The following is a 25,849-nucleotide window of genomic DNA, read 5'->3' on the forward strand; positions in this document are numbered from 1 at the left end:
ATGAGTGACATGTTGCTGTGCTTTCTACCTCTGCCTGGAAGGTGGCAATGAGCTGTGGGAGATGAGGAGGTTTTTGAGACACTTTTGAGGCTTTTCATGTGTCTTCAGTGATGTTCAGTCTGACCCTTGCACAGACAAGGAGGTTGCAGTGTTAGAGCAGAGAGAGATCAGGCAAAATCTGAGGACAATGTGATGAGCACGTCAGTGAGAAAAACGTTTCTCTCTTTCTTGGAGAGGTTTTTCCAGCCACATCTGGCTGGACTTCTTCAGTCAGAATTACTGTCTCAAAGAAGGACTCTAAACCTGAGCTGACTGTAGGCGGGTCAAAGACAGCAAGTCTGTACACTGTCCTGGGTGTAAGTGATCCATTCTCAATGGTTATTTCAGCTCACAGATCTTTGAGAAGAGTAAGAGTTTGTGAAAAAGATCAGTTTGGATAAATTAAGGGCTAAACTAAAAGCCGAAGAGGTGATGGGAGAACACGTGTGTGGGCACAAGCTGGGAGTAGGTGATATGTATTTTTAAAGCAACGTCTGGAAAATACCCAGCAGGAGCCTTTTGAATAGCTGCAGCTCTTACTACCTTGCCTGTTGACTGGAATTTTGGCTCCTGAAGCCCACAGGTATCTGGAGGCTGGTGGCTGTTGTGAGACTAACTGTGGTCCTGTGCATTCTCAGATAGGTAAATGAAGCAGGATAGACTATGAGGCGAATGATTTGTGTAGGGTCCACTCATGTCTTTGAAGTCACTATCTGGAAAAGCTTTTTCAGCTCTGCTATTGCCTAGCAAGGAATTTCTGATTTCTGACAGCTTCTCTCACGCTGTACTTAGAACATTGTTATGGGCAAAGACAAACACATTGTACTCATATAGAGCCAAAAGTTTAATTAAAGTCTTAACCTAATCAAGATATAATGAAGTTATTATTAGTCCATTTGCAATAATATTAACACTCATATAATCCAGATTAATGCTGAAAAGCCTCATTAATAATAACACTCGTAAAGCTTTATGAAAGAAAACTTACTAATACCTGGCCCTCTTCTTCAATGCTACCCCTGCCTTCTAATGTCCCTCTGGATCTTGTGGGTGGTGGCACCAGCCTTCCAAGCAGAGAGGTGGTGGACTGTCTCTGTGAACTGCTGGAAGAAGCACAGCATTCATGGTGGAGGTCCCTTCTTCCGCAGGTTTGTAGTGTCCTTGGGGCTATTTTTGTTTTTTTTTTTTCTCATCACAGCCTCTTTACTTGTGGTGGTTTCCAGGTAAAGTTTGAAAGTTGCACAACAGCTTCCCCCAGCCTCACTTAACATAAAGGGCTGTTTTTTATTATGCACTGTCTAACTACATCTGTTATTTTACTTTGTATGGTACCACAGAGACAAAGTCAGAACAGATTGTACAGAAATTACTTGACCCCTAGCCACAGTTAAAGGAAACTCACATCAGCTCATGTCAAGATAAGCCTGGAGACACTCTGAGTGGCTGAAGCTTGAGGTCTTTCATTAGCAATTTAAAAAATTGCATTTACTGGGCTTCAACTCTGCCTTGATAGATAAAGAGTGACTGCGAGAGACGTTCCCAAAACACGAGAAGCTGTCAGCCACAGGGACCACAGGGCACTGTTTGGTAAGTCTATGAGGTCTATATTCATACACGGTCATTTTAGTGTTGCTCCTTTCACTCACCCCAGCAGTGTAATGGAGCTAATGGAGCTGACATTAATGGTGTCACTTATAAGTAGGGCAGAAATTGCACCTGCTGTCATGTATATAATTTCTAATTTTCTCAAGTAAATCTCATCACTGCACCATTGTATTGAGAACTGTTGGGATGTTTTTTTGTCCTAGGACTCAAGGAGCTTTTGTCTATTTCTGATTCTCAATTTTTTTCCCATCACGTTTGTTCTGTTCAGCTTCTAATGTCCTAGGGACAAAATCTATATTCCTTTCTCTTTTCTTTCTTCTCTGTCTGACGATGTTTTTGTCTGTCTTCAACCTTCTGTCTCAAAGGTGTCTGTAGAGAATCAACACAGCTGATACTTCTGCAAAGGTGTTTGTAATGAGTAATGTTGGCATGCTTCCTCTTGAAGATGATCATTTTAAACCTAGAAAGAATTTCCCTCCACCTCTATTAACATGAAAAAATAAGCCAGATGCAACTAAATTGGTTTTGTTCTTTTTTTTTTTAATACAGATTCTCTCTGCCTTATACTGTTTCTCTGCAGTGCTGGGCCCATGGCAGCTGGTGGTTCAGCTTAGAAATTCTGAGGATGTCTGAGTGGGTCAGTGTGCACTTGCTTTTCCCCATTGAAGGGTGTCAATCCTTCTGTTCCCAGGGTAGGAGATGATGCTAGTCCCAGCAGTGAGATTCATTCTATGTCCCAAAGATAGAAGTGTTGCTGCCACCTCTTGGAGCTAGGAATAAGAGCTGATGACAGCATGTGAGGCTCTGTCGTGGTGCACTGGAGGAGGCCACTGTGTGAGAAGCACTGCGTTGTCACCTCTTAATTTTGCTCACACCTTTCCCCTGGCAAGCTGTGCTCTGGTGAAAGCCAAAGACTTGGAACAGGTGCAATGTATTTATTCTTATCCAGACCCTCAGCCAGCACAGGATCCATACCAACATACAGCTTTCAAAGAGTATGTTTCCAAGTCAGGTTTTAAAGGGTGCACGTGATCTAGCTCTCTTTGGTTTCCAGGGATGGCTGTACAGTGCAATGAATGTCACTTTTCTGAAGCTTTTACTGCCTCTAAAATGCTATTAAAATGCTTCACAGCTATATGCACTACTGTAAATGCTCCAATAAATGAAGGGATGGAAATAAGGTTGTTTTGAAGTTACACTAAGATCTGACCTGCTCCATGGGTAACTAACAACATTACTATTATTCCTCTCTTTTGCTATCTCAGTTCTTAAGTGGTGCTTATCAGCATAATAACTTTCTGCTATCTAAGAACACATTAAGCAACAGCTGTTGCATGTTTAATTCTCATCCTGCTCAGGAGGTGAAAATATGTGTAATTAAACTGTTTTGTTTGAAATCTTCATTGCACCAGGTCAGTCTCTCCTTTGCTTTTCACAGAAACACGCATGTAGACACACATTTAAACCTCTCCTCTTTTGTGCTCGTAGAGGTACATTGGAAGGGAGAGAGGCTTATGATGGCTTTTAGTTCTGCGGAGATTTTTCTCTGCAGTGTGTGGCTGGGCCCACACAGACTCTTCCTCGTACACAGAGAGACAAAGTTCATTATTACTTAAAGGAGCTAAAGGAGAAACATTCTCAAGGGCAGCCTTGATCCTGATGCCACAGACTCTTTTAGACGGCTGGGCTTCTGTTACCAAGACCTTTGAAAAGAGGGAGTGATGATTTGCTGCTCTCTGGGAACGTGGCAGCAGCTAATATTGTTGTGTGTAGCAGCCTAGACCTCAAAATGAGCCTACCATGTCCAAGCCTGTCCATGTCCATGTAAGCACTGAGTTATTTTGGGAGTAATGGCTCAGAGGGATACATTTGAGGATACATTTGAGGTAGGGAAGGGAAGGTCACTAGCATATTCTCTATATATTCTCTATAACCCCCAAAGTTATTGTGGTGACACCAGCCACAGGGCCATTTATTAAAGACTGGACCCATCTGAGCTGTTCTATGTCACCACCTGTAACTGGGAGGAGGGAAGAAAAAATCACCTGCACCTCTGAAGTATCACTAGCATATTCTCTGCTCCACATGGGAGCAGCAGCAAATATTAGTGGCAGTTTCTGAATTGCAAAGAGCAAAAGTCAGATTTGGAAGCACTGGGGTCTCTATGAGACATTGTGAAGACTGTAGGTGACTTTCTCGCTGCTTGAGTGAAGCCTTGATCCTCTGTGATCTGTTCAGAAACAGGAGGTGGTGGTTCATAGCAATATGTAGCAGTTGGTGATAGTCTCTGACAACACTAGGACTTGCCAGCAAACCACCCCAGAGAGCTCCTGAAGACAAATTGGGGGTGCACAAGAGTGTGTCTGGTAAGCAAGAGGAACTCTCCAGAATTATCTGCTCTTCTGAATCTCGAGACAGGTATCTGATGGACCTGGACTGGATTCAGAAGCTGATGTCTGAACCTTTGTCCAGTATTCTCTGAGTCTTCTTGGCCAGCAAGAGGAATATGCTGATCTTTCCTATTCAGGTCGCCACCATCTTTGAAGGACTATGAACCTTCTGGTCCACTCTCTAAAAATCATTTCATTCCATCCCAACCAGATTAATCTCATAAGCTCTGGAACACCTGAGGATACTCAGGAAAGGCCTGTAAAAATGCATAGCTGTGATACTCATTTAGAGAAAATGATGGTGAATAAGGAGTAGAGGATTTGACTTTCACTGGGACAAAACAAGACTGAACTTGGGCAACATGCAGTTTGGCTCAGTTTGTGAGTTGTGTCTATGCGTCACTCAGCTGGGCTGGACAGATGCAAAAAATCCTGGTGCATTCAGGTTGCTGTGTGATCCAAGGATTGAGGACAGCTGTCACTTGACTGGATCTTGGAGACCACAGTTGATGGGCATCACCTCATGGGGTCATGCAGCAGTGCACGCATGCAACGGAACAACACATACCATCAGAGAGACACATGTCGGGGTCTTGCTACAGCATCCAAAGCAGTAGCAGCAAAACGTATTTCCTAGGGTATATTATGGTTCCTCCAGTGTGCAAACAGAGTTCATGGGGCCTGTGCTCACCCATTTGTAATAAACGCAAAAATCTCTTTTTATGTCCTTGCTTCAATTCATGTTGTCTCAAGTGGTTATTAGCACAATACCTCTATGGTCTGTCTGACTTACACAAATTCATTAGGAGAGTCAGTTCATGTTCCAGAGAGCTTATTACAACCAATTTGAAAAGTGTGATATGGAGATAGAAGTCAGATACTCTGATCAGATATGGATTCTCCATCAACTGCCTTTAGGGTAGCAGAGAAAATGAAGGATCACAGAATCGTAGAATGGTTCGGATTGGAAGGGACCTTAAAGATTACCCAATTCCAACCTCTATGCCATAGGCAGGGACACCTCCCACTGGATCACCTTGCTCAAAGCCCCATCCAACCTGGCCTTGAACACCTGCAGGGATTAGGCTTCCACGACTTCTCTGGGCAACCTCCCATCTGAAGCCTGCAACCCCAGTGCCATGTAGGTCATCCCATCATCAAAACCCCCAAAGTTATTGTGGTGACACCAGCCACAGGGCCATTTATTAATAGACTGGACCCATCTGAGCTGTTCTATGTCACCACCTGTAACTGGGAGGAGGGAAGAAAAAGTCACCTGCACCTCTGATTCCCCCAGTAGCAGTCCCAAGGCCTTAAAATCACTTTTAATCTCCCCTGGGCTTCTTACAGCTGCTCCATCGCCTCTCACATGGAGCAGCAGTAATGGGTAATAGTCAGTTGTTCTCACTGGGCTGGGAAGTTTCTTGGTCACAGCCCTTACCCGGGCTCCTGGGAGGCAGCAGACCTCCCTGTGATTGGGGTGTGCTCTACATATCAGACCCTCTGCCCTCTTCAATAGAGAGACACCTACAACTATGACTCTCCTATCAGTCCTTGTGCCGGTCGTAGTGATGGTGTGTCTACATCTTTTTGGTCTCTGACCCTGCTCTGATGTGGGTGCATCTTCCTCCCCGTTTTCCTCTGGTCTGCCCTCCACATTGAGAGCCTCAAATCTGTTGTGGAGTGACACCTGAGGTGGTGTGGGCAAGGAGGGTGTTGATTTTCTGCCCCATTGGTGGACTCGCTTCCACTGCCTACCTCCTTTTGAGCCTTCGCCCACAACCTTAGCGGGGGAAGATGCCTGATCCTTTTCTTCCTGGACTTTTACCTGTGTATATGTCTTCTTTTCTTTCTCTTTGGAGGTCAGGGTGTGATCCCATCAGTCTATTACCATCTCACACTCCCCGATGCTCCTCAGCCTCTCCACTTCCTCTTTCAGCTCTGCTACCAGGCTGAGGAGGAAGTCCACCTGTTTGCACCTTATGCAGCCTTTGCTGCCCTCCATTTCCAGTGCAAGCTGGTGGCACTCCGTGCAGCCAGAGACCTGGACAGCTGCATGCTTTCCCAGGAGTTCAGTCTGAACCAGTGCATCCCTCCTGTCAGGTGCAGAGGAAGCATCCTCTGCTGCATTTTTGCCTCTGGACATGGTCTGTTTTCCTTGTCAGTGTCAGAAGTATATGACGCAGGTCTTGGGCTGGGAGGTTGGCATGACACAAGGCTAATGAGGCATGCTCTGGTTTGATTAACAGTAAGGCATGGATGGCATGGGTGACTGACTGAGTGGTCAAGTCTCCATGGCACAAAGGGATTTTAAATTTAAGGCTAAACAGGTTGGCCTTCGGATATCTCATGTTCACATTTGCGTGTGAAACTAGCTGTTACACAGTCGTTTAAAGCCATTCAGGTGGCTGCCTAGTAAATAATTGTAGTATGAAGGCATGCTGATGATGAGCACTTCCCTCTGTAGTAATGAAGAGGGTCCTGGAGCCAGGAGCTTAGCAAGGACCAGATTGTACCTGCTCCACTGGTCAGAAGACTCTGCATGCTGATGGAAGAGCACACCTCCAGTTTCATGAGATGGTGGTACAAGCAGCCTGGAGAATAGACCTGCCCTTGCTGTCTCTCTTGGTGTATGTGGTACAGGAGTGGGACTGCTCCTGTGGGAGGGTGGGCTCATTACTGGGCCCCACTGATGCATGCATAATGGAAACAGCAATTCCGAGGGACAGCGTAGGAAGCACCACCTCATCCATGCTGCCCAAAGCACAACAGTGGCATGCAGTACCTCTGCCTGTTGATCTTTCCCAGTCATCCTCCTGTGAGACTCAAAGCAAAAGCAATCTGGTGTGACCTACAGCTCCCAGCACAGACCAGAAGATCCAGGAGCCACCACGTGTTGTTCTGAGCTTTTGCCTTTCCTTCTCTGACTGCGTTAGCAGCATCAAATGAGTCTGGGTGCAGGGTCCTTCTATTTCCCAGCCTTTCCCGTTTGGCTCTCCCCTGCTTTTTTTCTAGACTCCTTTTTTTAACCCTTGCCCATACTGGGGTGTTTGAAATGGGAGCTGAGCTGAAATCTGCCCTGGTGTGATGGTTCTTGCCAGCCTGAGGAAAGCCCAGGACAGAGCTTGGAGCAATGACCCATCCGGTGGTAGAGAGACAGGCAAAACCTGTGTGTTGAGCTGTTATACTTACAATGCATAAAACCAATGCTACAGAATCTCTGCAGTTTGGCTGTCAGCTTCTAGCTGTAGCTGAGGGCACCTTCTCTGATTTACAACCACTTTGAGCCCCAGGACCTGATGCTGGCTATAGGACTTGTGTCTAAACCTGCAGACCTCCAGCTATTATGCTGTGCTGATCCCAAATGCTGGGGAGCTCAGGTACTCTGCTCCAGCTCCTGAAGGAATGACGTATATATAAGTTTGCTGGATCAGTCACATTTTGTCTTCCTCCTCAGCATCAAACTACCCCATAACTGTGCCAGCAGGTTTGTTGGATGGTAGCTGTGGAAGGCATATGCAAAACGTTTTTCAAAGGGCCTTCATTTGCTCTCCACTGAGGAGCAGAAAAAGATGTTTTATTAAAACATGTTTATTAAGTGAGAGGGGGGTGTGAATAGGGATTGGACTGGAACAGGGTAGTGGGGCAGATAATTATAAGGCAAGAATGCCCGTGGCACTTTTTTGTCAATCATTTATGGAAGCCACAAAATGATACTGTATAAATACTGGAGAGGGAACACAACAGCCAATTTTGAGGCATTTTCTGTGTGCAACCATTGACTGATGCTCCAGTGACTCATTCACATGGCGTTTTCCCAGATCTGATAATATCCTGGACTCTGCGCAACTTTCCCAGCTATACAGATTTTTTTTCCTTCTTAAACATATTTCATGCACCTTTGTGCATAACATAACATTACTGTATGTGTAACTGCCTATTCTAGATCTCTATCCGCTGTTTCTATCCATTGCTTACGTTTGCCTCAGCTTACGATCCTATCAGGTGCTGAAAGCTAAGCAGGACTGATCCGGCAGGACAGGTCAGCGCTTGAAAGGGAAACCTCTGATTGAAGCCAAGTGCTATGGCAAGTGATGACAGCCTCTGGGGAGGCATACACTCCTTCCAAAGACACCTGGTTGGGTGGGACACTGGGCGTGGGAGCACTGTCTTTGTTATATATTTGACTTGTGGTCATCCAGGTCACTGCACCAGCTGATACTGTAGGTTCTTCCATGGGATTTGCAGTTTATTCCAGTGTCTGGGTTGTCAGCAAGCAGGGAGAAATTCATGGGCATCATAACTGTTTTCTCCAAAGAATATATCTTCATTCCAAGAAATTGTTGGGCGTTGAGTTTATGTTGTCTCATACGAGTTAGTTAATATAGACATGTAAACAAAACACTTTAGACTTTGACCCTGGGACAGGTTAGGGTCAATCTGTTGAGAATTTAAAGGTGATTATGATTTATTAATCTCTGTTTCTCTATGTTGAATGATCTTCTTATCATGTTGGCAAAAGTGAATCAACAAATGTGAATTACAAACATGCATTTTTCCTTGGTGCCAACAACCTAGAACAAAACATGTTTTTGTCACTGCTGACTCATATCTTGCTCTGTGCAGATGCTGCTCCGGGCTGGATGTCTTCCATCAGGCTGTTGCCTGCAGGTTCAAAGCATTTGTGATGGATTATTTTGGTGGTACTTCCAAACGAGTCAGAGTCCAGTAAACATGGAGTAATTGTACAACAGAATTAACAATTAAAAAGAACTTAACCAAAGCTCTTGAACATATGCTTTGAGAGTCTAGCTGCAGTCCAAGAAGACTGCTATGAAGCTAGGTTTATCTGTCTTCACCTATACCGCCCCATGGATACATACAACAAACTTGCTGTATCCCAAAAAACTGTTGGTTGTAAGATTTTTCCTTTGCTTTTTTAAGGTGGTGGCTGGTGTGGGCTTAAAAAAGGTCTTGTAATCAAAATCACGAGATTTTGTTCACATTCTAAATTTGCAGGCATCACCTGCATGAAGGAATGGTTGGTTGGATGAGACATGGTGAATTACATGTCATTCGAAGGAGTCTGGGGCCCTGCCCCAAGACTCCTTTTCCCAGAACACAGCTTGCAGGTTGACTAGGGTCCAGACTGACCAGGAGGGAGGAAAGCGAGAGCCCTCTGCCTAGGCACAATGGAAGGATCCTGGCAGGGATCCTGCAACACTCCCATGGCTCTGGTACTGTTTTTTCTCGCCCAAGCCCTTGCTCTCAGTGTTGTATGTCTGTGGTATGGTGGTGTCATGTCCAAAGCTGCTGCCTCCTGGGGCTGTGCAGAAATGAAGTGCAGGAGGGTAGATGCTGCTTGTGCAAGGGAGCAACAACAGGCATTCTGCTCTATGATCATGCTTTCTCCCATGAAGCACTGCACAAAGAGCAGAAGCAATAAAACAAAAGATGGACAAGACAAAAGTCAGTGCTTTACTGCCCTAAAGCAGAGCACAGTTGTTCCCCATGGTGAGTTTTCCAGTACTTTTTGCTTCTAGTCTGCTTTTAAATCATACATGTAATGTGGATTTCTCCAGCTCCCGAGGGGGAAGATGAAAGGGCACTCCACTGCAGTGCAATACACCTCCCTTTTCTAAAGCTTTTGCTGTATCTAAAATACTACTGAATTGCTGCACTCCAGTGGGCATTACAAGTAAGTTTTCTAGTGAGCAGACAGTGCCATCCTGATGGCTTGATCTGGTGTGTGTGTGAAGGGTTCTTTCTTCTGACTATTGGCCTCACCAGTCGTGAAGCATAAGCTGAGAAGTGTAAGTCCTTGCCTGTCCTAGGATTGGGACAGGTTGTTATCAGCATTGCATAGAGGTGAGAGAGCAAAGAGGAAGCGGGTAATTTAGGATGCTGACGGCACTTCCAGCACCAATCTGAGGCAAGTGTTTTAGCAAGGATCACACAGCACGCTGTGAGCAGTTGTGAATGTTTCCTCTGCCTACCCCAAGCTGCTTCTGAATGAGGTGGTGTGTTCACCCTTCGAGGATGGGGTACTGGGCAGAAAGGAGGAATGGTAGCTCAGGTCTCACAGTGGTGAGCAACAAAGCTAGGGATATATTTCAAGCCTCCTCATGCCATCTAAGGACAACTGAAAAATTCAAGAACATGTTATCAAATGTTGCCATTCTTCTCTTCTTGTGACCAGCAGTGGCCATGCTAGTTCACTGGGCACCACAATTAGCCAGGCAGTGGTCACTGAGACAAACTGGACCTGTGGAGGAGATCCTAGGTGTTACAGAATCACAGAATCACAGAATCACCAGGTTGGAAAGGACCCACTGGATCATCGAGTCCAACCATTCCTAACACTCCCTAAACCATGTCCCTAAGCACTTCATCCACCCATTCCTTAAACACCTCCAGGGAAGGTGACTCGACCCCCTCCCTGGGCAGCCTCTGCCAGTGCCCAATGACTCTTTCTGTGAAGAATTTTTTTTCTGATATCCAACCTGAACCTCCCCTGGCGGAGCTTCAGGCCATTCCCTCTTGTCCTGTCCCCTGTCACTTGGGAGAAGAGCCCAGCTCTCTCCTCTCCACAACCTCCTTTCAGGTAGTTGTAGAGAGTAATAAGGTCTCCCCTCAGCCTCCTCTCCTGCAGGCTAAACAATCCCAGCTCTCTCAGCCGCTCCTTGTAAGACTTGTTCTCCAGCCCCTTCACCAGCTTCATTGATCTTCTCTGGACACGCTCCAGAGCCTCAACATCCTTCTTGTGGTGAGGGGCCCAGAACTGAACACAGTACTCAAGGTGCGGTCTCACCAGTGCTGAGTACAGAGGGAGAATAACCTCCCTGGACCTGCTGGTTAGGGGAGAGAAGAGTACGTAAGTGAAACGATTGCGTTTCCCCAGAAATCCACAGCTCAGAGACCGGTTGTGGTAGAGGGGTGTCCAAGTTTAGTAGTCATATTTACCTCCATGGATTTGTATAGTGGTCTATAGATCCCTTTTCAGCAACCACTGTATCCTATGTCAAGGACTGCTAGAGATGGACTACATACTCCAGTGCATGAAAAGCAGTTTGAGTTTATTGTTCAGTAGACTCAGGGCGAGCAAAGACAGATAAGCAAAGCAATACGTTTCCTGGTAGATTCTTCCAATTGAACTGTTTGCTCCTGTAGATGAGAGCTCCAGTGAGGCACTTGCTGCATCTAATTCTATTGTTTGACACATACATTAAATTTTTGAGTGCAAAAATTAGTATCTATATCCTCACAGACCTGTTGTGATTTGTGTGAATATTTGCTCTTGGGGTAGAGCCTGGAGACTGTGTTGTAACTAGAGGGCCATCGCGTCAGGTCCTGTGCAAATATGCCCTGACGTGCTTCCAGAGATCTCTAACTGGTTCACATCCGGAGCAGGGACAGAGCCCCTGCCATTGTTGTGAGGTTATAAATTGATATTTTGACTCCAAGGATGTTCCTATGAAGTCAAAATTGGGAAGGTGGTGTGTAACAGTTACTTCTTCACTAAGAAAGGGCGGATAGGGAAGTGCGTGTTTGTGCACCCACGTGAAAACAAAAATAAGGACAACAAAGACTAATGATAGTATTTAGTATTTGTCATGGGTTAGAAACATCTGCACTGCCAATGATGTTTAATGTGTGGTGTCCTGTGCTTTGGGAAATAAACTATGTGTTGGTGCTTTGTTTAGTAAGGGACGATTTGTGAAGTTGCCACCTCTGTCACGCAGGACTTGTACCGGGAAACTACATGACCAAGGATCATTGCCTCTTGTTCAGGCAACAGCAATGGATGAATTTCCAGGTTCTGTAGATTTCTCTAGGTCAATGGCTTTTCATGGAGGAATTGACAGGATAGGAATGACCAGGGAACCACCCGACTCCACCGTACCTGTCCTCTCTTTCATCTCTCCCAAAACAGTGTAGGAGAAGCCAAAGGGGCTGGGGGAGCATGAAACCGAAGGGTTCTGGCTGATGCTGGAGCAAATCTCCTTCCTCACTGAAAGGCCTGTAGGGCTCCTTGAGGCCTGGAGGATACTGGGCAGTGTCCAAGGGGAATTACGCATGTGTCCGCAAGGAATCTGTGGTATCTCCTCCCTGCTGGGACAGTGGGAGCTTATCAGGGGTTTCCTTTGGATGCCTTCACGTCTGCACTAGCAGCAGCCCTCTGGGCTGGAGCGAGTTGGCTCTGTAAAAGCTGACCTAGCTGCCTGCATCCTGGCCTTTCCCTCCCCTATGGAGAAAGCAAGGACAAATCCAGTGTGCCAATCCTTTCTTTTCACTGGTGTGAGTCATGCCAGCTGCTGAACGGTCTTTGGACCCCTCCATGACAGGAGTGGTATGAGAGTACACAGTCACGTGGCTGACAGCTTGGGTTTGGGAAATTCACTGATTATACATATGGGCAATAATTAGAGTTATCAGTTAGTTCCTTACCCCCAAAATATGTATCACAGTTAGCTAGTGGTCTTCCTATGGGTGTAGCATCATCTCTTGTAAGGTTTTATAGGTGTAGCTTGTGAGACTGGCCTGTATGGATGCAAGTCCACTCTCAAACATCTGGTGGCTGAGAAGGATTGTGTTGACTATTGGCTCAGCCTTCCTCTAGCAGTGCAGAGAGACCAGGCATGGCTGTGTTTGTGTCATCGGCCTCTGCTCTGGTTTTGCTCTTTGGGTCTGTTAACAGGCTCGTGCCGTTTTGGTGCTGCTCAAAGGAATGATGGGCTGGTGGGTGCCAGTGTCTGTCCTGGACTAGAGCGTCTGGAGAAGGGATGGAGCAGAGGAGATGGCATTAATGTTTTGTTGGTGGCACCATTTGTAGAGGTGAACTTGTTGTGTACTGAGGAGAGGACACAGCAATGCTGTGCTGTCTCCTGGATGCAGTCAGAGGCAGGGAAACATTTAGGCCAGCATGCTGGTTCCATCAGACTCTGAAACTCCAGGATCTCACTGAGCTCACTCAGTATCTCCCTTCCAGTCTGCAGCTCTTCCTGTTTAATCTCTACTTTCAGAACCCAGGTGTTCACACTCCTTCAGGGGAAAACCTTGTTCCTCTTATCTCCAGGGTGATGATGTCCTATATATGTTGTGGTTTTCCCAGCCTTCATCTTATCTGTGGATTGAAAGCAGACCCCAAGCAGGCAACTCAAAGCTTGTCAGGAAGATCTACACCCACAGGCCCATTGCTCTCTATCTGGGTCTGGGGAAGCCCCACAGTGGGGTCCTGGGGCAGGTGGGGTATGCTCTCACACACAGTAGTGCAGTGAGAGCCAGATTGTGGACAAGTCAGGGAAGCGGAATTTTCAAAGGTCAAAGATGGCGCAGGGAATGTGGGAGGACAGCAGATGAGGAGCTGGCAGGACCTGGATGGAAATCTTATAGGGATACCAAGTCTCTGGTGGTACTGGAGATGCCCTTGTGCCTCTCTTTTGCCATCTGTTAAATGGCTATACTTGCTCATGGGTGAGACTTCCCAAGGCTTTGTCCAGATGGAAGCCAGCAAGGAGACTCAAAAACCATGACACTTTGCTGCATATAAAATTGACTCCATTCCACCTGTAAAGCTAGATGGAGGGTAGAGTGGGCCAATACGGAGAGGTTTGGTCCCAGGTCAGGGGAGACCAGGTGCCCTTCACTCTGTTGCCCAACAACAGGGCCAGCGTCACCCCAGGCAACACCTTTCTGGACAGCCCCGTTTTCACCCTAACAACCAACAAAAGCCATGTAATTCCCCTCTTGCTGACACCACCACCTTGTGGATTACCTCCAGCTAAGCAAGCTTTAGCTGTCTGGGTTAGGGAGGCACCACGTCCCTGGAGAGCTACATGGAGGGCTGTGGACTGGAGAAGGGTCCTACCATTGTGTCACTGCATTCCTCCATCAGTTCCTTTGGCTCCGCAGGGTAAGAGCCAGCTTGATTCACTGGGAAGGAGTACGGGTGGGTGATGAGCCTCTGGACGGCTGCAGGGCTGTGGCAGGGGTGTTCAGGGTGAGCTGAAATGTCCTGGGAATAGAGAGTTGGGTAACCAGTTTGGAGAGCAAAGTCACCTAGAGAGAGACAAATATCTGGGGTGTCTGCAACTCACTCTATGCCTGTCACCCATAAAAGAGAGGAGATAGACCATGAGTATTAGTCGCGTGCTCACAGGGTCAGGGTGCTCTAGAGTACATCAAGTGGAGTCTGGACAACTAAGATCATACCAGTGCTGAACTGGCCTCTCTGATCTAGTCTCATTTCCTAAAGGAGCCAGGAGATGTCTCAATACCATGCTCATTTGGTCTGATGGAGGACCAATATGTCCTCATCCATGGTGGGGAGCTCCTCTGCTGTCCTGTCTGCTCGTGTTCCTCTCAGCCTCTGAGAAGAAGTTACTGCTTCACCAGCAGGGCTGATGCTAACGGAATGGCAACATTCCAGGTATTGCTTAGTGCAATTAAGAGATAAATGAGCTTCTGGGTGCTGAGGAAACATGTGCACTATCCAACAGAGTGAGACAAGTTATTCCTTGCAGTATGACTACCTTGGAACCTGGGTGCTCACCCTTCCCAAAGCTGCTCTAGCAGTATCCAGGATGTTCATTCCCTTGGCTCTTTAGTACTGTGGGTATCAGCACTGGCACAATTAGTGAGCCTAGACTGTGCCAGTATTTTTCTCTCCAAATGGAGGTCTTTATGGTCGGTTCTGAAAACTTACCTGTCTTAGGGAATTGATAGGTTTGGTTTAGCAGATGGTTGCATAATGTGTGGTAAAAAATACGGCAAAAATCATTGTAGGGTCAATGTTGAGTGATGTTACAGCTTGTGACCAAGTCAAAGTCAGCATCAGGAGGCAGTGCAAAGCTAAGCAACTACTCCTCTTGTAAAAGACCTTATAGGAAAGATTTACGGGATAGCACCTGTAAGAAATGAGTTAACTAATGACTGCGATGGGGTGATGCTGGCTTATGAACAAATGGCTCTAAGAAATTTCTGTCTGGAAATTAGAAGAAAGTCTTTAATCTTCAGAGCAACAGGTTCTGGTAACAGGCTTTCAGCAGGAGGAGTTGGGACAAAAAGTAGTGACCCCTAAAACAGAGACTAGCCTAGTCATGAAAGGGTTGTGGTGTGGCTGCTTAAGCTAGTAGGAGACTGTGTTCGGTGACCCCAGAGATCCTCATCAGCCCTGCAGGTAAGTGAAACCATGCAAGTATGAAAAGGTCATGTTGGGCAACTGGAAGATCTTCGTGTTCCAGCCCTTGGGTGGCTTTCATGGTTGGTGGTACTTGCGGAGGATCACCACATCTGGATGCAGGCAGGGATTCAATTCATAGAATCATAGAATCATAGAATCACCAGGTTGGAAATAACCCACCGGATCATCGAGTCCAACCATTCCTAACACTCCCTAAACCATGCCCCTAAGCACCTCATCCACCCATTCCTTAAACACCTTCAGGAAAGGTCACTCAACCACCTCCCTGGGCAGCCTCTGCCAGTGCCCAATGACCCTTTCCACGAAAAATTCTTTCCTGATGTCCAGCCTGAACCTCCCCTAGCGGAGCTTCAGGCCATTCCCCCTTGTCCTGTCCCCTGTCACTTGGGAGAAGAGGCCAGCTCCCTCCTCTCCACAACCTCCTTTCAGGTAGTTGTAGAGAGCAATAAGGACCCCCCTCAGCCTCCTCTTCTCCAGGCCAAACAACCCCAGCTCTCTCAGCTGCTCCTCGTAAGACTTGTTCTCCAGCCCCATCACCAGCTTCGTTGCTCTTCTCTGAACACTCTCCAGAGGCTCAACATCCTTCTTGTGGTGAGGGGCCCAGAACTGAACATAGTACTCAAGGTGCGGTCTCACCAGTCCTGAGTATGGAGGGAGAATAACCTCCCTGGACCTGCTGGTCAAGTCCGTTTCTGATACAAGCCAAGTTGCCATTGGCCTTCTTGGTCACCTGGGCACACTGCTGGCTCATGTTCAGTCGGCTGTCAACCAACACTCCCAGGTCCTTCTCCTCCAGGCAGCTTACTAGCCAGACTTCCCCCAGTCTGTAGCACTGCACAGGGTTGTTGTGCCCCAAGTGCAGGACCCGGCATTTGGCCTTGTTAAACCTCATGCCATTGGCCTCAGCCCAGCGGTCCAGGCTGTTAAGATCCCTTTGTAGAGCCTCCCTACCCTCCAGCAGATCCACACTTCCTCCCAGCTTAGTGTCATCCACAAACTTGCTGAGGGTGCACTCAATGCCTTCATCCAGGTCATTGATAAAGACATTGAACAGAGCTGGACCCAGTACTGAGCCCTGAGGAACTCCACTTGTAACTGGCCTCCAGCTGGAGTTAACTCCATTTACTACCACTCTCTGGCCCGGCCATCCAACCAGTTTTCAACCCAGGATAGTGTGCGCCTGTCCAGGCCAGAGGCCGACAGTTTCCGAAGAAGAATGCTCTGAGAAACTGTGTCAAAGGCTTTACTGCAGTCCAAGAAGACTACATCCTCATCCAGTAGTCGAGTCACTTTGTCATAGAAGGCGATCAGGTTAGTTTGGCAAGATCTGCCTCTCATGAACCTGTGTTGACTGGGGCTGATCACCCGGTTCTCTTGCATGTGCTTCACGATAGCACTTAAGATCACCTCTTCATTGACTTTCCCCGGCTCTGAGGTCAGACTGATAGGCCTGTAGTTCCTGGATCCTCCCTGTAACCCTTCCTGTAGATGGGCACAACATCAGCCAGCCTCCAGTCCAGTGGAACTTCCCCAGTCAGTCAGGACTGCTGGAAGATGGTGGAAAGGGGTTTGGAAAGGACATCCGCCAGCTCCTTCAATACTCTTGGGTGGATCCCATCCGGCCCCATAGACTTGTGGGTGTCTGTCTGGGCAAGGAAGTCTCTAACCGCCTCCTCTTGGATCATGGGAGCCTTATTCTGCTCCTCTAACTCCTGGGTTTGTACACAGAGGGAAGAACTTTCCTTGGTATTAAAGACTGAGGCAAAGAAAGCATTAAGTACTTCAGCCTTGTCCTTATGCCCTGTTGCTGTTGTTCCTTCTGCATCCGATGGGGACTGAATATTCTCTGTAGTCCACCTTTTCTTGTTAATGTATTTGTAGAAAGATTTTTTTTTATCTTTCACAGATTTAGCCAATTTGATTTCTAGTTGGGCCTTAGCTCTCCTGATTTTTTTCCCTGCATGATCTCACTTCCTCCCTGTAGTCCACCCAAGACACCTGTCCCTTCCTCCAAAGCTCATAGACATTCTTCTTCTTTTTGATGCATCTCAAGATCTCCCTGCTTAACCAAGCTGGCTTTTCCCCTAGCCGGCTCCTTTTCCGGGACGGCTTGTTCTTGAGCTGCTAGGATTTCATTTTTGAAGAGTGCCCAGCCCTCGTGGGCTCCCTTGCTCTGAAGGACTGTCTCCCATGGGACTTTGCCAACCAACCAGTCTGCCCTCTGGAAGTTTAATGTGACTGTTTTGCTAATCCCCTTCTTTATCCCACCTAGAACTGAAAACCCTATCATCTCATGATGACTTAGTCCCAGGCGTCCTCCAACTGTCACATCCCCCACAAGACCTTCTCTATTCACAAACAGCAGGTTGAGGAGGGTACTCTCCCTTGTTGGTTCACTAACCAGTTGTGTGAGGAACCAGTTGTGTCAGCTCACCTGACAGCAGATACCTCCAAGTGGATGCGCATGCTGGAGCTGATCACTCCATATGCCCAGAGTGGATCCTGGAGAGAAACAGCCAGCATTCAAAGTGACTTATAGGTCTGGCCTCAGATATTTACTTTATGTGTGTATGAACCACTTTTTAGAGCTGCCTATTTTTCTCTGCTGATTATCAAGCGGAGGGTGACAGTCGCAGGCTCACACATTTTGGGTTTGTGTGCAGAGTGGTGGTGCTTTGCCCTATAGGACTCACAGAAAAGTGGGTTTTGTTGTTGTTACAGTCCTTGAACACTGGCAGATCACCCTTATTTAACATTTAAAAATGCCCAAAGGAACCCTAAAACTAAAGTCTTCTCACATTTTCAGCAGCCAACAGAGGAACCTATCTGAATACTTTTAAGGGAGAAATTAATGTCTCAGTGCCATCTTGTGGAAAGATCTGTGTAAAAGTACAAGGAGCGTCAAGAGGAGCACCCGGTGATCCGTGGTGCCATCCTAGAAACATGCTGGAGTTTTAGGGAATTTGGTGGTAATAGGAGGGATTGCTGCAGATATTATTGCTGCAGATATTATTGCTAAACTAAAGGTTTCTGTTACAAACTGGAATTGCCTTTTCTCCCAAGAATACTGCAAGTCCATGGGAGCCTGGTTCCCAGAAAATACGTCTCAATTTTTCAGCCTGAATTAGAAGATGCTTGTAGTTAATGCTTGAATGCAGGAGACACAGCTGCTTTCTTATTTGCCTACAAGGGAGGAATCTACTTGGAGGTCTCCTTGAGATCCAGGAGTGAAAAGCAATGTAGTAGGTCCAGTTGTGGGGGATACTGACCCATTCACACCTCATCCATCCGAGAAAGGCTGTGAGATCTCCAACACTGTGCTGATGTCAGGACCTCAGCTTTACATATCAGCTGAAAATTACTGTGTCCAGAAGAAACTCAAGGTTCCCGACACCACCCTGACCCGCAGGTCCATGGCCTGTGTTTGTGTGCTCTACCAATAAATAATTCCATGGAAAGGTTTATTGGCCAGTTTTTCTGTGCCACTGCCAGGACTCACAGACCTATAGAACAAAAAACCTCCCCACCTAGAAATACACTGTAGGAACACCCTTGCAAGCAACATGATTATCGTCTGTCGTGACTAGATGGTCCTTGGTATCAGATTAGTACATTGCTGTGTGTTTAGCCAGGCATTTGTTGAGCTCAACAATTAATCCCTTACTGGACGAGGGCTTTACCCCAGCCCATAAAATCCTTCCCAACCACGAGACAGACAACCATCTACGGAGCAGAGAGGTGAATTGGCTCCCCAGGTTCTTCCGTGCACCTGCTCAGTGTCTGGTAGGTGAAAGAAAAGCATACGAACTTCTGCAGCGCAGTAGTAGAGAGGGAGGCTGCACCAGGACCAGGCTGAGCAGAGCGCTACGCTCCCATCAGGGCAGCTGCTGGTAACCCCTCCAGAGCTGTGCACAGCAGTGAGCCTCCAGAACCACAATGAGAAGCTGCAGCAGGTTGAGACAAAGGTGAAGAAAACTAGCAAGGAACTAGACAAGGCTCACAGAAGAAGGTCTTGACTATTCAGTGGATTTAAGTTTTTCAGTGATTAAGCAAAGGTATTAAACCTTTTCAGGGTGGAGAGGTAAAAGCACCTGATGAGCAGGAAGATAAGCAGATGGAATCAGAAGATGGAGGAATCAGGACAGTGGAGGCTCTGCTCTGGTAGCCAGAGGAGATTGAAGGTCTCTGGGGACCACTGCTGAGCCTGGTCTCCCTTTAGTCCATACGAAAGCACAAACCCTGGTGGTGGCTCTTGTGGTGGGAGCTGCAGACACAGACGCATTCAGCAAGAGTAAATATTCCACTTGAAGCTCAAGGTATTATGCTCTTCATGGCCACAGACAGCAGTGCATGTCAGCTCCAGGCAGAGCATACTCACTGCAGGCCAAGAATCCAAATAGTCCTGCAAAGCATGGGCAAGTGGTCCTAATCCCTCCTCTCTCAAAAAAAAGGCACCAAACCACTAGGCAGTGGGTTACAATGCAGAGCAGAGCCAAAACTCCAGTTCCTGTGGAAAGGTTATGGAGAAAGACAGGCTTTAGGAACACATCAGGGCTAGTTATAACTCCACCATTCTGAAGAGAGGCTGCTTCAGGGCAGAATGCAGTGTTTTCAATGCCCTGGTAGCAGAAATATTGCATCCATATCATTTAGTTTTAAAAGCATGGCATGTATGTGTGGGAAGACTGAAGCTAGCTGCTACTTTATTGGCTTGTTCATTGTTAACCAAATGAATGAAGGTGTCTGGAGGTGAAGGGAGGGTGCCAAGTTTCAAAGGGTAACTTAGCTCAGCCCAAAGAAGTGTGCTGTCACAACAGGAGCTCCCGTAGCGACAAGCTGGAACCAGGGAGAAGAATGCTGGAGAAGATTCAGAAGGCGCTCACGATTCGAAGTGTCACCATCAGAGAGCTGCTGGCAGAAGCGCTGGGGATGTTCATCCTCATGGTAAGATGGAAACGGGCCCAGATCTGCATGTCTTGCATGTGCGTGTGTCTGCATGTATGCAGGGTGGGTGAGAGGGTAAGCGTTTGCAAGGTTTCCTACCACATCCTCACAGTATCTCAGCTGGTCTCTGCTGCTCACCCCTAGGCTCTTGTAGGTGCTGCTCTTGTAGCTGCTCTTGCAGATTCCCATCAGGTAAATTAGCTGTCAAAAACCTTCTGGAAAAGAAAAGCAATGTGGTGGGTGGAGGCTGGGAGAGGGTGAAGCTGGTGGGGATAAGCTGTCGTTTCAGTTCTCTCCTTGGAGAAACCCAAGGAAGATTCTGTGAATGAAACTAAAGAACAGTGTCTGGCCAGACAGGGCGATGCAGTGCTTGTGCCAACCCCCCTGAAAAAACTCATGCAGTGAACTGTGGGTTTTCTTCATGCTGTGTGATCCTGAGGTGATCCTGTGGTTAGAGGCGTCCTGTATAGGTTTGGGGAGCAGATCCTGACTCCTCTACTACTGACAGCCTCTGTGAAACAAGAACAGCATTCATCCTTACTCCTTTTGGGATTGCTAGGTTAAGGAATGCCTGTGAAACTCTCCAGAGCCACAGCCCACCATTAGGAAATGTAATTACCGGGTGTAAACCATACCAGGATTCCACTTTTGGTTTTCTTGTGCTGGTAAATGAATAGTGGCTATCAAGTAATACTGAAACTGTCCCCTTGCCTAAGACATCTGTTTTACACAAGAAAAAAGAAGTGTTTTGAACTCTTGCACTGCATTGGAGGTATTTGCGGTGAGAGTAAGAAAGGCTTTGCAGCCAGAATTGATCCCTGGTGTGGATGACAATGCTGACCGACAGCAGAGTCTTTGTGTGTTGGACCATCACAGGAAAATGAGATTCTCCCTCTGAAAAGGTCCAGCAGCTGTCTATGCCAACTTACTATTCTTGGGCTTAGCCTGGGCTGACACACTTGGGACTGGAGAGACTGGCATGGAAGGGCTGGGAATAGCTGAAATACCTTGTGCTTCGCGATTTGTACAGGAGGAAGATAATGTTTCTATAAGCTTGGGCAGCTTTTGGCAAGGCAGCCTCTACAGATAAATGTGCTTGTTTACAAGGACAACAACTGCACATGTACAAGGATACTTGCTCTTTATCACACTGTACGTCCATCTTCTTAAAGTTCCCTCCTACCACACAGGTAGTTTTGACGTAAGTCAGAGTGCACACATCTGTCACTCCTCAATAGAAGCTGAGCAAAGTCATTTTCCTTTTTAATCTCCTTTGTTTTTTGGTGGTGGAGGTTGCCAAGTGATAAAGAACGAATTCAGTGTTGTCCTGCTGGTGCCGTTTCTAGGGAGCAGCATGAGGAAGGGACTTTCTCTGCACTCTGGAATCTGACAGTCCAATTTTGTAGCCTGCAGCTCACATTGGCTCTTTGCTCACTGAGTTCTGCTAGGGAATAGAGTAGGAGAAGGGAACTGCATGAGGCCCTTCATCAAGTGGTGGCAACACACGGTATCCATCATCCCAACATAGCTTCCAGCAGCCACATTTTCAGCAGCCCCTTGGCCCTTGTTACAGCCGGGTGCATCTCTACAATGCCTGGTTGGCTGTTATTTGGATGATAGCGCTCGGATAGGGCCTCTCACTTTCATGGACAAGTGATTCTCATAAAGGAGGGAACCAGGCAGCCCGGAGTAAACAGCACAAGGAACAGAGAGGCAGGGGATGGGGAGGAAAAGGCTATTTTGGGACTCTGAGGATGGTGGAAGAGACTAGAGGTTTGGATCTATGCCGAGAAACAGATTCTGTGGCCTGTCCTGTGTTTTTCTTTGCAGGATAGTGGTGTTTAGCTGCAACAGCCATGTCTCTTGCCCTATCACGGAATCACAGAATCACAGAATCACAGAATCACAAGGTTGGAAAGGACCCATTGGATCATCGAGTCCAACCATTCCTAACACTCCCTAAACCATGTCCCTAAGCACTTCATCCACCCGTTCCTTAAACACCTCCAGGGAAGGCGACTCGACCACCTCCCTGGGCAGCCTCTGCCAGTGCCCGATGACTCTTACTGTGAAGAATTTTTTTCTGATATCCAACCTGAACCTCCCCTGACGGAGCTTCAGGCCATTCCCCCTTGTCCTGTCCCCTGTCACCTGGGAGAAGAGCCCAGCTCCCTCCTCTCCACAACCTCCTTTCAGGTAGTTGTAGAGAGTAATAAGGTCTCCCCTCTATGCTTCTATGCTTCTATCTCTACACCTGTGTGCTGTCCTGCAAAACCTGTGCCTTACGCATTTGGCTTCTCTTGGATGTGGCTCTGGAAAAGTCAGAGATGAGTAGGCAAAGTTTCTGTAACGGCTTTGCAGACCCTGGGAGACATCCCAGGCACTGCTTTTTGGGGCTTCTGCTGAGGCAGACAGAGAAGGGGTCACGCCATGGAGGCTGTATCTTAGTGCAGAGTATAGAGTGTGGTCTGTATATACGAGAGAGATAAGAGCGCTGCAGTGTCTCTGGGGAACAGGGAATTTTAGTGATATTTGAAAGGGAAGAGGGAGAGCAGGCACAGGAGGTAAAATTTGGATGCAGACAGAGCAGCCCGTTAAGATATGAGTCAAAACAGGACAGGCCAGAGCAGAAATTTAGATTGAGTATTTTGTCTTGGAGGGACATGTCTCCCTGGATAAACATCAGTGTAGTCCAAGAACCTGGATAAACTCTGCAAGCTCTAAGCAGTTTGTGAGGCAGAGATCTGAAGAGAAGCTTTGTCCTCCAGATTTCAGTGTAAGATCTGTGCAAAGAACTGATTCTTCTACTCTCTGACCACACTAAAGGAGTGAAATAGAGCTTACTTTCAGGCCACAGCAAATTCCTGGATGTGTCTTTTCCTGCTGGAGAGTGTTAACTTTCCTTTTTATCTTTTTTGCAGTTCCCCTTTAGTCACTAACAAAATACTGAAATTTTGTCTGTTTTCAGACTGAAAGTGTATGTGTTGAAAGGGAACCAAATCAGAATTTCCTTCCCTGTTTTGATTTGTGCCAGAATAAGTTACCAAAATTACAGTCAAGTTTGGCAAATGGCTATGTCCTGATCAAACTACATTTTTAGTCAATAAATTGCACACCATGAAAAAAAAGACAAGAATTTGCCCTTCCTTCTTCCATCCATCTTGGGCACTGTCTCCAGGCAGTCTGTGTTGGTAGTCCCCTGGCCCATGTCCCCAGTTTCAGGCACAGACACCCTTATTGTGGCTGTGTGAGTGATCCCTTTTGAGCTCGGTGTGCATGTTTGGGGTTTGTCTACCCATACTCAACCATCACTAAAATGCCTGGTTTGGTGCGATGGACATCAGTGAGGAATAATCCAGGCACTGTCTCAGATTTTGCAGGGTAGGGTGGTTTTTTTCTTCCTCTTCTGACTGTAAGTACCTTTTTTCTTCCTGTTTATTAGTCTTGCAGAAAAAGTAGCAATGAAGCTCAGCCCATCACAGCGATAACACTAATTTTAACTCCCTTCTCTTTTTATTTTTCCATGCACCAGGTCTTTGGCTTGTGTTCTGTGGCACAAGTGGTATTAGGAAGAGGAGACTTTGGACAGCAACTGAGCATCAATTTGGCATTTGGCATTGGTGTTACCTTGGGTATCCATGCAGCTGGAGGAATCTCTGGTAAGCAGGACATTCGAGCATGGGGCATCTCTAAGTCACGTGAAAGTCACATGCTTCGGGGGCAGCAGAAGGGGCCTGCAGAGGGGTGGCTGATAGCACGGTGAGGTGTAGCACTGCCTTAACTACGAAAATAGGCAGTCCTAGGGTCCTCAAGCAAGAAGAGCAGAGCAGGTCTGGTGACAATAATCAGGGTCAAACTTGTGGCCCAGTGATCACAGCCAAGTCTGCAGGGGGGTGGCAGGTCTCATGTCAAGCCAAGGAGTTACGATGGCATGGCAAGGCCAGGAGAAGCAAGGGACAAGGCATGCACTGCATGCACTCAGGGCTTCCTGGCACTGTAATGTGGTATTATTTGTGCCACAAGATGCTTCTTGTGATCTCCAAAATGGCTGGTGGTACCTATGGTATGCTGATCCCAAATGCATGTCCGAAGCTGAGACAGGAGCAAGTGGGACAGGGAGAGTGGCAGAGTTCTGGCCATACCCTCCTGTTGTGGTCAGTGGAGCCAGGTTTCAGCAGTGCTCCTTTTAGGTGCTTGAGATATGCCATTATTGCCCAAGGAGACAAGGAGCTCTGAAAACACATTGTTGACATGACCCACAGGGAAGTAAATAATTTATTGCTAAGGAGAGCTTACTGCTGATGTTGCAACAATGAATGGTATGTAAATTTTCTCCTTATCGTCCACACCCATGCACATACGCCCCACATAGCACAGGAGGTGGTGTATGAGGGCCATGGGCTGGTATCTCTCACATGACAGAGCGTCACCTTTGCCTTGTGCTATTTATGCATCCATTTGCACCAAGCAAAGAGATTAACAGCTCTAGTGGGCAGAAAATTAAAGCAAGACCTTGCACTTGAACTGTTGGACCAAAGAGATGTCCAAGGCTGGGGCTGGCTTGGAAAGGAAATTTTTTTGATGTGAGCAGTTAGCTCTTGGTCTCACTGTCCTTTAGGACCTGGTGAAACATCCTGGGGAAAGTGTGCTGAGGAAAGTAGGTCCCTGCAGTCCCAAGTGGCATTTCAGATGGAGCTCACCTGCTGAGGGCTTGGAGATGGGAGAAAGGGTCTCAGGTCTGCCAGTGACAGTCTGGTTCTGGGGCCAGCTTCAGGGCTTCCTGGCACAGTAACGTGGCTTTATTTGTGTCATAAGATACTTTTTGTGATCTCTGAAACAGCTGGTCATACCCGCAAAGGATCATAGGATCAAAGAAAAAGGGATCTCCCTCCATTTCTGTTGTGGTTGTGAGACTGTAGCAGGCAGTACATTCACTTTCACTTCATTTTGTCCTGCACTTCGATGAGATGCATGTCTGCATCTTACCCCTTTCTGAGTTTGGAGAAGGAGATAGCTACTACAGTTGAAACATTTGTTGACCCCTAAAGTTTACACTACTAGGCAGGAAGGAAAATATTTCCATCAGAACTGTGTGGAGATGAGGTCTGGAGAACATAGTTTGCACTGAGAGCACCAAACCTGGATCCACTTAGTCTTTCTCCAAAAGTACCACTGTGATACCAATGCCCTCCATTGAAAGTGTCTTCTCAAAACAGGAGACAACTCACCTTGCAGCTGCATAAAAGTCACATACTAAAAGGTGTAAAAAAAGGCAGTCCAAGATTACAAACTCTGCAAGGGAAGGTCAAGTTTGCTCCACACTAGTGAGAGAAACTATGGTGTGGGCAGGATTAGCCATCATCGTAATACCTTCTTAATGCAGTGACACCTAAGAGCTAATCTGGGTCCCTGCTAACGGCCCAGTGTGGGAGTTGCTTTGCAGACGTGAAGCTAAGGGGCATCAGTGGTTCATTTTGCAGTTTATTTCCCCCGTGTCTCGTGCCTTGCCTGCCTAATGTACTAGGGTTCCACAGCTCCCATCAGCTGGGGTGCTCAGCTCTGCCAGAAGGAAGTTCTCCTTGCCTCTCAGATTTTTTTTTCAGAAGGCTTTGCAATTATTTGGGGTAAGATTTGCCTCATCTACCCGTAGCCATATAAAAGGTAGGTG

At 47.1% G+C, this 25,849-nt stretch overlaps 1 protein-coding gene across 2 annotated transcripts in view; it reads left to right on the top strand.

The window, feature by feature from the left end:
- Positions 1-1,477: 1,477 nt before the first annotated feature.
- Positions 1,478-25,849, top strand: part of LOC104064316 (aquaporin-7) — a 31,187-nt gene continuing 6,815 nt past the window's right edge. The window contains exons 1-3 of one of the 2 annotated variants that reach the window (XM_054054526.1): positions 1,478-1,626; positions 20,055-20,181; positions 23,714-23,840. In XM_054054526.1, coding sequence (XP_053910501.1) covers positions 20,092-20,181; positions 23,714-23,840 — 217 coding nt within the window. In that variant the 5' untranslated portion in view covers positions 1,478-1,626; positions 20,055-20,091. Of the gene's footprint in view, positions 1,627-13,847; positions 13,948-20,054; positions 20,182-23,713; positions 23,841-25,849 lie in introns of those variants that run through there. The other variant, XM_009566639.2, reaches the window with a different exon arrangement.

This window comes from Cuculus canorus, chromosome Z, assembly GCF_017976375.1.
Source record: "Cuculus canorus isolate bCucCan1 chromosome Z, bCucCan1.pri, whole genome shotgun sequence".
Classification (NCBI taxonomy): domain Eukaryota; kingdom Metazoa; phylum Chordata; class Aves; order Cuculiformes; family Cuculidae; genus Cuculus; species Cuculus canorus.